Genomic DNA, 16,051 nt, shown 5'->3' with positions numbered 1-16,051 from the left:
ATTTACAGGAACTGTAATGGCTTTATATAGCCATACGTAGGAAATTATTCCTAGTAAGTTATATTTGACGGTTTTGCCTGAGATTACAAACACATCATAAGCCTTCTAAGCCCCATTCTTTGGTCTGTAGAACATTATTCATTTGCATATAGACTTACTGGCATTGGCCTACTACTTCTTCAAAAATAATCGATAAAAATGTCAGACAAGATGGTGCCTGTTTCAAATACTCCAAAATGGTGTGTTTCTTTGGTTAAAATGGTCTATTTTTTTTTTTTAACATTTACTTACTTATTTTAGAGAGAGTGTGTGTGTAAGCAAGGGGAGGGGCAGAGGGAGAAGGAGAGAGCAAATCCTCAAGCAGATTCCCTTCTGAGCGTGGAGCCTGACACAGGGCTCCATCCCAGGACCCAGAGATCATGACCTGAGCCAAAATCAAGAGTCAGACGGCCAACTGACTAAGTCACCCAGACATCCCTAAAATGATCTATTATTAAACACTTTAGGGATAGCACTGTTCAAAAACTTGGCAACAATAATTGATGATCTTTATTGAACACTTATTATTTGCTAGGTAATTATTACAGCAACACTGTAGTGTAAGAAATATTACCCATTTGGCAGGTGAGACAGTTGAGGCAACTACAGGTTGTCCACAGTCACAAACATTAGAAGTGTCAAAGCCAGGCTTTCTACCAGGCCCTATGACGCCGGGCTAGTGCTTTCAGCCATGACACCACACATCCTCTATGTATATACTCAGAATTCTCTGTCATCCTCAGGGGTGACACGAGGGAGTGTCCATGAGCCCCTGGACCTACCATCCTAGTGATACTGTCGCAGAGAAAAGTCTGTGTTATTATAGTCTACTTCATAGATAAGTACTGGCCATTTATTATTATTATCACCGTTTCCTTTGCTACATTGTGATAAATTATTTTTAGTGTCCAACTTCGAATTTTTTCAAAAATTATTGTCAGTCTTTTTGCCTGTGAGATGCCAGAATAAATCTTTCCTAGAGTTTGGAAGTTGAAATATCTTCCCTTGAGCTTTCTGACAGTCCTCTTACTTTTTAGTGTTGTGCTTTATACTCTTGGTTGCAGATACACGCTCAAACTAAACCATTAGCTTTGTGAAAGGGCTCTGGTCTGAGGAAAGTAAGAAGCGTCATGACACACGCGATTAACTAAAAAGCTGGGAAAGGGCAGGAACAAAGGCAGCTTAGTGGCTTCTCCCTGCAGGAGTATATGCCATTCTCATCTCTCTCCTATGCATTTCTACAACCTCACCGTTTTAGCTTCCATATGGCCCCACCAACTATGACTCCACATGACCATTTGCCCCAAGCTCTTGCAACAAACGGGCCTCCTTTGGCAAAAAATTCCCAGCCCAGGGAGCTCATCCTTTTGAGCCTGACAGCAAAGGCATGGATCTCGCCCACCTATGGATAGCTACCCCTCTGGGCAGTAGGACGGCTCTGGCCAGGAGCAGTGAAGTCCAGTCCTCTGGCCAGCGTTGCTGGTATGTGGGGGCAGAGGTATGTGGGGGCAGAGACAGAATCTTTGAGTACGACTCTGATGACATGTTAAAACATTTCTTAAACATTCATGAATTCAACAAGATTACACAATTTGTTCTGTAGGGACTGTACCTTTCAGTACTGCAGGAGGCAATTCACTTAAGCCCCAGAAATGCATTTAAAGGAATTGCCTGTCTTGATCTTATAAATTGGATTTCAGTGTCTCTTCTAGTTTCAAAATTCTACTAGGCATGTTTCGGTTTTCCCTTTATCACATTATGTTCTCTTCTGCAAGGTTGATCCATCCATATTTTGATCTTTCTTTTGCCCTAATCATAGCTTAAAAAATAGACATTTTTTTTCTAAATGTGCTGTTTCCCAGAGTGTAGCTAATTTGTCTGTGTGCTCATAAAATGGTCAAAAAGCTTTTATATAGCCCCATGGTTCCTTCTTACTTGATTTCTTCAGAGCTTTCCCCTTTTATTGCCCCCAAAGTTATTCCTAGCTTTTCTGGACAGAATTTAATTTTATTAGAATTTATCGTGTTTCTTGAACTTTCTTTCTTTTCTCTATTGCTTCTCTTTTTTCTTTAATTGCTAATTGTTTTGGTCCATGGGCTCATATCTCCTTTATTTATTTATTTTTTTTTAATTTATTTGACAGACAGAGATCACAAGTAGGCAGAGAGGCAGGCAGAGAGAGAAGAGAAAGCAGGCTCTCCACAGAGTGGAGAGCCCGATGCGGGGCTCGACCCCAGGACCCTGGGATCATGACCTGAGCCGAAGGCAGAGGCTTTAACCCACTGAGCCACTCAGGCACCCTTCATATCTCCTTTTGAGGTCTGACTCCCTAAAACCTTAGGTCCATGACTGGTATGTCCAATATCGTAGTCTCAAGGGACATTGATCGCTGTTTCCTAATGTTTTGTTCTACAATAACAACCACTCCTTCGCTTTCCAGAATTAGTCTAGACTAGTACTTCTTTCCACTATTTTCTTTACTTTTTGAGACGGGAGAACATTTAAAGAATTTATCAAATGCCATTTTTTTTTTTCCATTTTGACATTGGAGAGACGTTCAGATGGTTGAGGTTATCTCCCCTTTGCCACCCCCATGTGTTTCTTTGTGCTGCACTCGTGTTGACATATTTCCTTTGTAAAAAATTGTAGTCTCAGCTGAGGAAGAAGCCAGTGGGGGAGGATGAAGCCCCTATAACTGGCTGCATTCCGGAGTCACCTGGAGATCTTGTTAGAAAAACATGTTTCTAGACGTCAGCCCAGACCTACTCAATCAAAGTCTCTGGGAATCTCAGTAGAGAGAGTCCCCCCGAGCCCTCGGACCGCACTTGAGGCCACTGTCTGCGGCCCACCTCCACTCCAGCAGCACGTTTTACCCCCTCTTCAAAGCTCTCTCCTGGGAAGTCGTAACTACTTTAAGACGTGTCTTCTTTACATGTACCTTTGAGTGCTAGTAAAGATTTCCTTTTGGGTTAAGGCTCATTTTTCCGTTGCTGCAGGTGAATCACATCTTTGTCTCACCAAGGCCTGGTGATACTGTCATGATGTTTGTGTCATTATGTAAAAATATCAGATTTACTCTGCGATTTTCATGTCGGGATTCTCAACTTTCTTGCCCCATCTTTAGCTGGCCCCTTAACCACTACTGTCTTCCAGTCCATTCCGTAAACCCTTCCAGGCCTTCCGCTCCGCAAGCCTTCCTCTTCATGACGCCAGCGACTTCTGTCAAATGCATTTCCCTCCAGTCTTTGTCAGATTCATTTTATCTCTTGCCAAATCCTCCTTCTGATGTCATCTTGTCCACCAGATGTTTATATCATTATTTATTATACTCCCGTGTCCTCTTCCAATTACGAAATCATGCATTTCAAATGAAAGAATGGATCAAAACGGAGGCTTCCGGTCCTGCACTCTTGTTTTCCAAGTCTGCAGCCTGAGCAACGTTTTCCATCAGGCCCTTGTGATATTGTGCTTAGTTAAGGTACCTCGAGCTGTTGTTGTTATGAAGGACTCATAAATTCTCAGATGCTTAACAGAACGCAAGTTTATTTCTCAATCTTGTTAGAGACCTGTGCTGGTGTTCCTTGCCTTCCCCATAGTGATTCAGGAACCAAGACAAAGGGGAAGTCGATTTGGGGAAACCACATAACTCTCTCTGCCACAAACATTGATAGATGTTTCACGAATAAAGGGAACTAAATTCTAGTAAGTTTTGAGAAATGCTGAATTAAACACAGTTAAACAGAGTTTGGTGTTCTTTTCGGTTTTTGCTGTGGTATTTCCTCAAGCTGTTACTACCCTAAATAAGTGTGGTTCATTCATGTATCCATTCATTTAGTCATCAAAATACATCTTAGACACGTAGACTGTGGAAATACAACTGTTTTCACATCAGCTTTCCTTGTCTTCACTGAGGAGACAGATGGTAATCAATTTAGCACACAATACAAATTTAATTACAACCTGTGTTAAGTGGTATCAGGGAACGTTATCGGGTTCTCCAAAGACTCGAAGAGGGAGGACAGAGCTCATCTGTGGGTCAGAGAAGGCTTCCCCGAGGAAGAGTAACTTAGCCAAGTTCAAAGGAAGCAGAAAGTTTCACCAAGGGAAGCTGTGGTTGAAGAACTATCACAGATAAACCTGGACACTAGTTAAAGTGGCAGAGATAGATTTTAATCAGTAACACACTCCTGCAGGGGGATCAAGCATGAACTCCCTCCATTTCAGTTTGTACAGAGGTGACAGGACACTGTGAAGGGAGAACGAGGGCGTCAGGAGGGGACCAGCAGCTGGAGGAGTCAGGGAAGTGAGCAATGGCAAAAGGTTAATCAGGGTCAGTGTGGTGGGGCCAGTTGTGTGTGCTGGCCAGCAGTGATGGAAGCTAGGAGTCTACCCTTCCACGGGGACAGGGAGACCAGTGTCCTATCCCTCCTGATGATTCCATTTCGAAGGCATGCTTCTCAGATCCTTGAGAAAGGCACTCCTGAGTCGTGGGAGACACACATACATCTCAAAGGGACAGAGGAAGAATTCAGGATTGTAAGCCCTTCTTAGTGCTCTGGGAAAGGGTGGTCAGGGGCTTATCCTCAGGTATTGGCTGGAACAAATCATATATTCTCTTGACAGTGTTGAGCTTTCTCAAGCGGGCACTTTAACAAGGGTAGGGTCTTCCTAGCAGTGTGACCTTGTGAGAAACTACCTTAGTGTTTGTTGAAGTCTTTTAATTTGAGTAAGTAGGAATGAGAGGGTGAAATCACGTATGCCAAGAGTCTGTGTTTTTTATTAGACAAGGTCAAGGTGTAGTCAGGGAAAAGGTTCAGCGGAGCCTGGCTGGAGTCCACTGGAGGAGAAAATCCTTATCAGAGCAGGGAGTCCAGTGGGGCCGAGGCCCAGCGGGGGGCTGCCAGGCCGGCAGGAGTCTGCGAGTCTCGCAGGCACTGACGCTGTGTGAGGAGTGTCAGGGAGCACCCTTAGTGCGGCAAGAGATCTTCCAGGAGTGAGTGGGGGAAATGGCACCCCCAGATGGGCACCTTTAAAAACTCTGGCTTCAAGAGAAAATTGAAGGGAGGGGAAAGTAACGGAGGAGATCCAGCAAGGGGCTTGTTGCGGTCCAGGTGAGGGAGATGCCTGTTCCTCGCATGCTGAGGAGAGAGAACATAAATAGGATTTGAGAGCCCTCAGGAGGTAAAGTCAGCAGAAGTGGACTGAGGATTAGATGGTGGTAGTGGTCACGTGGTGAAGAAGAGGCTGAGATATATTCATGGTTCTTTTTCTTCTTTTTTTGAGAGGAGTGGTGGGGGGTGGCAGCAAAGGGAGAGGGAGGGAGAGAATCGCAAGCAGGTGCCACTCCCAGTGCAGAGCTTGACACGGGACTCGATCCCATGACCCTGAGGTCACAAGCTGAGCCAAAACCAAGAGTCAGGACACCCAACCAACTGGACCATCCCGGTGCCCCTAATGGTTCATTTCTTAAGACACTTAATTTCCCTCTTGCTTTCTCTCTGCAGCCTGCTTCACTGATGCGTTTGACACTTTCACAAAGGATAAGTGATAAAGCTACCATATTAGTCCACTTACCTCACTCGAAGCTCTGTTAAATATAATGAAGAATATATTGATTTGATTGACTAACAGGAGTTTTGCATATGTTTATTACAATTTAGAAGTTATTTTTTCTCCATTATTACAGAGGATGAAGACTTTATTGTATCCTTGGATTTGACAGTTACTATTTTAAAAATATGGTTATCAATGAAAGGAACAATAAATTATTCTTGAGGGGCTTAATTACTGAACTTCTACATTCCTCAGTTTCCAGAACTCTAAAATGGGGGTAACAGTGGTACCTGCTATATGGAGATTCTAGGAATTTTTAAATTAGGTTACACAGACGAAGGGCTTAGAGTACTATTCAGCTAATAAATATTATTTATTAAATGATAATAAACATTATTTATGATTATTTAAACATAAACACAATTTGATGGATTAATTTTTGCTTTCAAAAACATTTTGCAGTCAGTGCAGAACTGTAGTTTCCAAAGCAGCTTTTTCAGTTGTGATGAACATAGATTGGCCCCATGTAAGGAAAGCAGGGCTTCTGTCCCTGGCATCTCAGTTTTCTTGCAACAAAAGCTGCAGGGATTCTATATCTGAACCTAAGAGGCATGGTGGTTAAAATCCCATTTGCCGGTTGAAGAAAAGCTGATGAGATTTTATGTCTTAGGAGCAAAGGGTCTGAGCTGACTTTCATCATCATGGCATCTCCTTAAACACTTCCCGGGCAGATGAGTCATGTTTCCTGCGACTGTCTGTCCGAGGAAGTTTGCTTCTAGACTGCTTGGCATTTTGCTTAGAATTCAGAGATAAGCTATTTTAATTCTGAGGACAACTGCTATCCAAAAACACTCATAAAAAGCGACAACAATACACCAAACAATTCAGTTTATGTCTCTATGCCAGAAATGAGCCTAGCATTGTACTTAATCGTGATCTGGATTCAAAAGTTTAGAATGAAATGTAACTATTGGTAAATTACACCAAATACTTCACATTGGCATTAAAAGTAACAAGAAGCACTTTATAAGAAATTTAATACTGCAGGGCTGCCCAAGTAAAGTGTGGGGTTTTTCTATCATAAAAAATTAAAAGGTGAGATATTGATCTCCATGTAATCAAAATCCCTTTCCTTAAAAGGAAATGCTGATCTTTCCTGACCATCCCTCACAATGAAGAATTTCATGTGATTGCATTAATTTGCTGCAGTTAATGAGGCAGACACAGCAGCCTTCAAAAGATAGCATTTGCTCTTGGATTCGAAAGAAATTCTTGTGTGTTTCCCCTCTTGATAGTCTCAAACATGAAGGACAGAATCAGGATGAATGATAATCAGACCTACAGATAACTTCCACCCTACCCGGAAGAGAGTAGAAATCATATCCGAGGCTCAAAACTTGAAATTGCTCTCCATCCACACTTCCTCTCCTGGGGCTCCTCACCTCGTGCTCTCTCCTCAGGCCAAAGGCAGCAAGTACCTGGAGGGTCCCTTCCAGCATCTAACAGGCATGTGACTTGAACAAGAACGCGGGGCTCAGAATGCCAAGTTTTAAAATTAGGAATCGTGGATTTGGGTTAATTATCTTGATTGTCTCCTTTTTAAAATAGGAAAGATTTCCAACTGCAACATTTCAGAATTTTCTTTGAAAAAATGCTGTGTTGACCCTTCAGTGCTTACATTTGCTATGTGTTTAATGGGCTTTCCCCCACTTCTTCCCTCAACTGGGGAGAGCGCATTGCAGTACCCTAGGTCTTTCCAGCTCCACGTTCTATGATTTCCTGTTGTTCTGTGAAGCAGATTTGTCTCTGTTTCCGAGTCTACCTTTAGCAGATGCTGAGGCTTTTAGGAGGCAGAATAATTTTTTAAAGATGTTTAGTCTTTTGCTGTGGTGGTATAATTGGCCGAGGGAACGCTGCAGTTCTTGGAATTAAATGTTCATGTTCCCATGGGAGAGTAGGCTTGGCTTTCAATGCATCTCACTTACCACTAGGGAGGGAATTAGGCGGGTAGGGCTCCATCAGCAACTCTCAGAACTTATGTTTGTGAGAAGTCTTTAGTCCCTGAGCATCTGAAGAAATTCTTTTTAAATAAAGAATTAGTCTAGGAGGGTATATGCTATGGCGAGTGCTGTGAAGTGTGTAAACCTGGCGATTCACATACCTGTATCCCTGGGGCTAATAATACATTATATGTTAATAAAAATAAAGAAAGAAAGAAAGAATTAGTCTAATCAATAATAAAAACCTACTTCTGATAAAAAAGTAAGCATTAGGGACAAAATATGGTTTTAAATTAATGCGGAAGGAGATTACCTTATATAATAACATTTTAATGGACCAATTTTCACATCTAATCTTGAGATGTGTCTAAAAGACTATGGAGATAGACAGTATAGTATTTTTAGTAGACCAGGTGGATAGCTGAGAACCTCAAAGTGTATGGAATTCTGGAATGGAAAGACATTACCAATGCATATCTACACTGCTATATCAGTAGGTCCCCAAAGATAATGCTTTCTTGAAAAAATAAACTTAACATGATCACACAGGAATATATAGTCATTTCAGGACATTTGGAAAATATAGAAAAACCTAGATAAAATAAAAACAAAATAAATAAATTACATTCCTACTAATAATTTTTGGTGGTATTTATTTCCTGTAGTTGCTCTTTATATATTTTGTTTTAATATTCAAAGGGGATCATTCTGTACATATTGTTCTATAATGACTTTTTTTTCCAGGTAACAATAGCTTGTAAGTATCTTTCCATGTTATTCATAATACCGCATCATTTACAACATGACGCATTCCATCATCCCAATATGGCCATTTCTTCCTGTGGGACATTTAGAATCTTTGTCAAATTATAAACAATGCTGAGATAAACATTCTTGTAGTTAAATCTCTGCACACATCTGTGATTAGACAATGGTTTAAAAAGTGAAAAAAAATCAGCCTTTGTGGCTTCTAACATGAGTAATATACAGAAAACAAACAAAAATGTCAATGTGCTATTAAGAGCGACCAGCAGTGAGCTGCCACGTGCTAAGGCCACCATCTCCTCTGTGTGTGAGACAGACATCTAATTCAGAGTGACACAGAAGAACTCAGAATGTGGTCTTCGATGGGTTTCTTGCTGTCATGCAAGGCCCAGCATTATGAGTAATTGTTTAATTTTAGATGGTTATTTCATATTTCCTGCCCCACCCTGTCAGCACATGGCAGCCATGGGGAGGATGTGTGCCTGTGTATCAGGGAGCACTGTGCAGGGCCACGTGTCTGATGGAGGACCCTGCCTCCTGGGGCCATCACGGAGCCAACCAGAGCCTACCACGCTCTGTTAGCTTTCATCTTTGTCATCTGCCTAATTTACTCTCCCCAATTCGATTAAGTTTTTACCCCCGTAGGCTTTTCTCATCCACAATGGGAGCCTTTTACACTACTCTGTGAATCTTGTTTGGTTATTTCTACTGTTGTTACAGGAACATTTCAAAGACTTTCAAATTTAAAATAAATGCTGAAGGTTCCAGGTTTATCCAGATTTTTGTGTAAACTTTGGCAACAACATTCCTAATAACTACTCTCATGAGGCAGTTCTCATAGGTCCCGTTACAGTTGTTTTTTTGGGAGGTGGGGGAAAATCTGAAGAAATGCCCCAAGAATTCACCAGTTCCCACCCCTTTGAAGGGCCAGTGGCAATGCTGTTAGGGCTGCAGGCTGGCTGGACAGCCGGGGGAGAGGAGGCAGCAGCAAAAAGAAGTGTGTGCAGAGCCACTTTCCCTACCATTTATCCCTCCCTTCTCCATCTCCCCAGGGCAGCCTTGACTGATTTCCTAATGCTCTCTTTGCCACCATCCCATTATGATCCACCATCTCCCTCCACCCCAACACGCACATCATACTTACACTCTCCCCCACAGTATGCTTTGCTCTGGGCTATGCGCCCCACACATGGGGAATGGCCTCACAGAACCACATTGTCATGGCAACATGCTGCAAGCAATGGCCTTCCATCTCCGCACAAGTGATTCATTGATTCACTACTTCCCTGTCTGGTCTGCCAGGGATGATTTCTGAGAAATATTTTACATGAGTCACCTCAAGTTCTCTATACCCATCATATTTTTCTCTCAAAGCTATTTCTAGAATGGTTTCTTTGGAAAAAAATGTTGGTTCCCTTTGCCTCTGACCAAGAGTTAAAATAATTTAAGCACATTCCATATGTGTCTCACACTCAACGTATTACGTGGTCTGTCTCATTTGCTGTTTACAACAGTACTTAAAAGATAAGTACTATCATGATGCCAAATTTATGAAAAAAAAATTTGCTAGGAAAGGAAAGTAATTCTCACAAGATTATATTCTAAACAAAGTTCAGAGCTGGACTGGACTGTGTACTTATAACCTGATCAAAATTAATATACTCTAGTGTGCTCTTATAGGGAAATTACTTTCCTGCTTGCAGTTGAATATAATCTGTTAGTGACACTGACTTTGCAAAGCTAATCTGTAAACTCACCGAGTATAGTTCCCAGAAATTTTAACTATGTTCTTACACTGACTAGAATTTCAGTTCTCTGTAAATATTAGGAGATTCTCTGCTACACCTAGAATTCTCCCTCATGGCAGACGAATTATTTCAATACATGTTAAACTCTAAAGGATAACCTTTTTTTAAAGATGTGTAATAGAAGAGAGACCAAACATTTTCCCCAGAGTTTCTCTGTATTTTAATAATATCATCCCAAACAGACTCTTGATTTTATTTCTCTATTTGGACTATGTTTAATTCTTAAAATTAGTTATCTACTATAAAAAAGTTTTATTGCAGATAAATTTCAAGGAAATAAGAAAAAGTATGAATTAGAAAAAGTATGAATTAGATGCCCATCTAAAATAGAAAGGGCTGAGTTTTAGTTGTTACTCACTGTAATTTAAAATGGGTGTAGAAGCCATTTATACATCCCATGCTCATGTCTATGAAACAATTAATTATAACTTCATTCATTAAAGTCATAAATTTTCAAAATCGTAAAACTATTTAGCAGCAAAGAAGCACTTGAAAAGCACATTTCTGTTCTGAGAGTTCTTGCAGTTCATAAAGTTGATTTCCGTAGAGGGAACAAGTTGAAGTACACGTTAGCTGAATCTGGATGCCTCCAGCCTTGAGTTTCAGTGATTCCTAAAAGTACCTATAGAACCCTTACTCTTAGAAAAATTCAACTCTCTCTGTCAGTGATGTATCCTCAGCTTTATATCTTCTGCCTTGTAAATATGGTTCTTAATAGCTGGAAGGGGTCCACGGATCCTTTCATGTTGCAGCTGGAGTCCGAAGTCAGTATGGCCTCATATACTGTATGTGTGCCAAATTATCAAACCCATGCAAAGGAAGTAGATAGAAATTGGTAAATGTGGCTTTAGGCAAGAGATTTCCTTCCTCTTTGGGTGTCCTAAGAGTGGTTGAGCTATTTCAGGGTAGAGTGGGGGGTAGGGAGACCTAAATCTCATCTATCCTAAATGAATAGGCTCCTTCAGAGAATAACTGAAAAGATTCTACAGAGGAGGTTGTACGTATACAACACATTTACATTCGAAGATACATTTAAAGGCCAGCCAGAAAGTGGATGCAGCATTTCAGATACTTAAAAAGATTAAACAACCTCTCAATAGAGTTACACAAATTGGATCCGCATATTTAAAGTGAGAATTTTCCATCTTTCTTTTCGTAAGTTCTGCTTGTTTCCTTTTGTGGACTGTTTTCCAAGCTTGAGTATTGTTCACACCGAGTGGATCTTTAGGCTTTCTAAAAGCAGTGGAAATCATACCCTTCCTTAGCAGGACCAAGCCAGCATGCTTGCCAGTAGTTGCAGTGAGTCACAGCTGGAACGTCCTGTGGTTAGCATTCTGCTCTGAAAACAGAATCAGGAGCAGCAGGCACCTACTGGTTTCCATGGCAACCAGTATTTGTGTACTTTGAAAAATGACTGTTCCTTTTTGTGTGGTAAATTTACGCGGGAACGAATTATAGAGGTGACGTTAGCCATCTGTGAATATAAACAACAACAAAAAAACCTGATTTAATTAAGTATAAACTTTAGAAGGACATAAAATTGGGGGTTGGGGTGTTTCTGTGTAGAGGTTTTGTTCTACACTAATTAATTCATTCATTTATTTGACGTATTCAAGCATTTTCATCAATGTCTATTTGATGTTTATTTCAAAGCATCACTCTCTCCCCTCCAAAGGCAAAAAGAAACTAATTGTCATTCATCATTGTTTCCCCCCAAACCCGCTCTCTTTGCCCCTGCCCTACCCCCCATCCCATGCACAATGTGTTATTTAAGAACAACTGGGATTCAGGGGTGCTCCTTCAATGAAGTAATCCTCTCCAGAAGGAAGAGAAAAAAATACCCTCCAAGTCATGTGAAAATGTCAGATTTCTTAACCTTGCTGAGCTGGGGAGGCAAAAATACTGTGCTGCTTATGACCTTGTATAGAATCTAGAAGACAGTTCCTCAAAATGTCACTACAACCATTTCAGAAGACCCATCAGGCTTAAAGGATTATGGCTATAGAGAAATCTTACCTCATGTTTTGTTTCATAAAGTTGAAATAATTAAAGTTTTGGTCACTGAACTACAACCCAAAGTTAAGAATGAGCCTTTTGGAGTGGAAAATAGTAGAGTGTTTCTTACTTATTATACCTCTTGGGAACAGTATGTTTACTTTTGTATTAATTAGTTTTGAATTGGAGTTGGTAGACTGGATTTAATGAAAAAACAAAACAAAACAAAAAAACTCTGAAGCTGGAATAAATACCTTACAGTGAAGCAGTAATTTAAGAGTAAACAGAGTGCAGCCTGGCCCTCCTCCCCACCTCCACCCCCTGCCTGAGAGGGGGGCGGACCTGCCATCAGAAACGAAGGATTGTTTTGTTGTCCCATTTTCTTTTTGTGTAACTTTATTCTTTCCCTCATTTTTGTTCCGTCATCATGGCTTCTGACAACTATCTAGACCCACACATGCTAATAAATATACCACAGGTAACTAGAAGAGAATAGATAGCAATGTAGACATCAGATTCAAAGAAAATACAATGGCTTGAGTCACAAGGAGCCAATCTTTTTAGATTATCATTATCTTTTTTGATTGAGGAGAAATGGCAGAGAAGCTTAATTTTTTTTTTTTTTTTTTTAGTTTAGAGGTATGTATCTGATGAAATTAATGAGGCAGATAAAGGGTGCATGACAGGATGTACGAAATAGCTTAGTGGGCAAGTGGGCAAAGACCTCAGCAGAAAAGCTCCAGGGGAAGAAATATAAATGCCTAATAAAGATGAAAAACCTTCAGCCTCAAAATTAAGACAATTATAAACACCCCAAATTTTCCCTATTACCACCAGCTATAAAAAGAATAGCAGTCATAATTGCCAAGGTCCCCTGTAAGAACCATTTCAGTAAAGCGCTAGTGGGGAATACACTGATAGAAATTTCTGGTAAGAGATTTAATGATATATATCAAGAGCCATAAAAGGTGATACTCTCCGATTCATTCCCCTTACAGGAATCTTTCCTGAGGGACATTTAAAATATCAAATACTCACATTGGCAAAAAAAAAAAAAAAATTGGAAATGTCTTCAATAAACTACAACAGAGTATTAATAACATTTTATGCCACCATCAAAAATGTTTACCTAGGGCAACCTGGGTGGCTCAGTGGGTTAAACCTCTGCCTTCAGCTCAGGTCATGATCTCAGGGTCCTGGAATTGAGTCCCGCATCGGGCTCTCTGCTAGGCAGGGAGCCTGCTTCCTCCTCTCTCTCTCTCTCTCTGCCTGCCTCTCTGCCTACTTGTGTTCTCTCTCTGTCAAATAAATAAATAAAATCTTTAAAAAAAAAATGTTTACCTAGACTGTTGAGTGACATGCTTAGAGAAAAACTGGGAACACAATTAAATGTGTAGCCTGAATTTATACACACACATATACACCTGGACACGTGTGTATATGTACATATGTAAGTCAACAACAAAAAAGCGTTGGCAAGAGAAACTTCTGGTATTAACAAAATATTAAGAGTGCTTATCTCCAGTGGGATTAATTTTTGTATTTACCTTTCTTTCACATAGCTTTCTAAAATGTCTCAGTTTTTATAGTCAGTCTTTATTTAAAAATATATGGATCTTACAATTACAAGACTATTCATTGAGCGTCTCTCATGTGTCATTAATCTGTGAACACATCTCATCCAGGCCACCATTTCCTTATTCTGTGCCTGGATTTACACTTTCAAGGGAACTTGCTAGGCTGACCTAAAATCAAACATTAGTATTTGGATTTCCGGCTTTATTGGGCTTAGGAATCATCCATAAACTCTCTATATAATCGTCTCTTTTTAATGCTTATGTGAACCCTCCCGTGCTCAAACCATCTCAGCAGATTTACCCTTAACCTTTCAGCCAAGGAGCAGCTTTGGCCACACGAGCAGAATTTTGTTTTTTTCCATCTGTCCAGCCATGTGAAGTTTCTCACATTGGGAAATTTCTCCTTGATTTCAGCTCTACGATGGCTCCCAGCGGATTGGGCGCTACTGTGGAGCAGAGACGCCGCCCCCAGGGAGCACCACAGGCTCCCGGCTTCAGGTGCTGTTCTACACCGATGGGGTCGGTCATGGTGAGAAAGGATTCCAGATGCAGTGGTTCGTTCACGGTAAGCCCTGTGCAGATCTTCCCTGTATTTGATACCTGCTGTATGACTAAGAATTACTCCTTTCCCAGTTCTCTCTTTGGAAACAATCCCACCCACGAACGAATATTGGAGCCTGGTAACCAGTAAGCTGGTGCTAGGCCTCGGTCCGTTTCCTCAGATGTTGGTGGCTCCAGGAGAGTTAATCCTGGTAGGGTTAAGAGAGGACAGGGCTTGGAGAGCTGCTGAAGTCTTTGCAACTATAAATTGCCAAAGAGAAAGGAAGGGAACAGAGTGAAGTTTCTAGTGGGGGGAAAACCTCGAGCTGGGTGTGGCGAGCAAATGTCAAGGTGGCATTAGAGTCTCCCAGGGGGCATGGAATGAATGCGATTCAAGGCTTATTCTGACCTAGCTGTGAAGGAATGGTGGGGGTGGGGATTAAAGGGCAAGGATGAGAGTCACTCAGAGAGAGAAGGGGAGGCACTGGGCTGAGAGGGGAGCCGGAGTAGAGAACTCACTCAGCCAGGGCGTGGGCATGCCAGCACCCACCTAGGAACTGGTGGTTCAGAAAGCATGTAGGGATAATCATTCCTCCAAGGATGGACATTCACATTTAATGAGCGTTCCGAACCGTGTAGATTGACCTCACGTGGCCCAGTCTAACGAGAGTAGGCCCCAGAGCAGTGATTCTCAAAATAGGGTCCCCAAAGAACAGCATCAACACCATCTGACTCTGGTTAGAAGTGCAAATTATGGGGCACCCTCCCAGACCTAGGGAAGCCTGATAATCCGTGTCTTCACTGGTCTCCCTGGTGATCGAGGTTTGAGAACCGCTCTCCTAGAGGGATCCACACCTAACAAATACAGTCCTTGTGACTATTTTAGTAGCAGTCCTCAACCAAGGTCTTAGGGCTGGCTGGTCTGTTTCAGTCAATTTGAAAGAAAGGTGGAATCAGAATATTATACTGGGAACCACACACAGACACCTGAATGGTGGCCCTCCTGTCAGAATCAGGGGTGAGCCCAAGGCAAGCACACATGCATGTGGATTGTGGGACTCTTGAGGGTTGTTCAAATCATAGTCTGTTTACTGTATGAATCTTAGCACTCTACAGAAATGAATACCCTTATTATACACTTAAGGGTGTTAGATGGTCTGTTAATATGAACTGGAGACTGGGTGTATTTCTGTTAAAATACAAGTATGGGGCTTTCAGTATTTAAAAATATTTGGTGGTAATCCACAGAGCTACTTATAGCTTGAAATACAGATTAGGAATTCCTAAAGTAAATGAGCTATGATAATTAAGCCTGTGGGAGTTCTGGCCTGTTTTCTTCACGGAAGGGGTAGATTTAACCTTGAAATGTAAATTGATTGACTTGTTAAGTGAAGGGACTGGATTGATTTATCCGTGTAACACAGTCCATCTCTAGTATTCTGTATTCAGAAATGGCGTGATTCTAAGGCAACCAGAGAAGAGAGTGAAAAAAACCTAGAAGACAGGGGAACATCTTGAGAAATGACCCAGATTTTCAAGGGCTCCAGACATTTCCCAGAACAGTTTTCTCAGACTTTCACCTGCAGGTGAATCACAGCATGTTAAAATGCAGAGTAAGGTCCATGAATCCTAAATGAGTTTCTAAAAATCTCCCAGGGAATGCTGGTGGCGTTACTCTGTAGACCACACTTTGAGGAGCAAGATGAGAGCAGATGTTAAGGCTGGAGATATAAAATGGTAGAAAGACAGCATCTTTAGAGACTAGAGAAAGGTT

The 16,051-nt window shown here is 41.3% G+C and overlaps 1 protein-coding gene across 1 annotated transcript in view; it reads left to right on the top strand.

Moving 5' to 3' along the window:
- CUBN (cubilin) overlaps positions 1-16,051 on the top strand; it is a gene marked incomplete at its 5' end in the record, with an annotated part of 255,728 nt that overhangs the window by 81,296 nt on the left and 158,381 nt on the right. Inside the window, one exon of the mRNA XM_080812400.1 lies at positions 14,152-14,302. Within this exon, the coding sequence (XP_080668526.1) occupies positions 14,152-14,302 (151 nt within the window). The remainder of the gene's footprint in view (positions 1-14,151; positions 14,303-16,051) is intronic.

Source organism: Martes martes (genome assembly GCF_963455335.1).
Source record: "Martes martes genome assembly, chromosome: 8".
In the NCBI taxonomy this organism is placed as follows: Eukaryota; Metazoa; Chordata; class Mammalia; order Carnivora; family Mustelidae; genus Martes; species Martes martes.
This window is presented reverse-complemented; position numbering and strand designations above follow the sequence as displayed.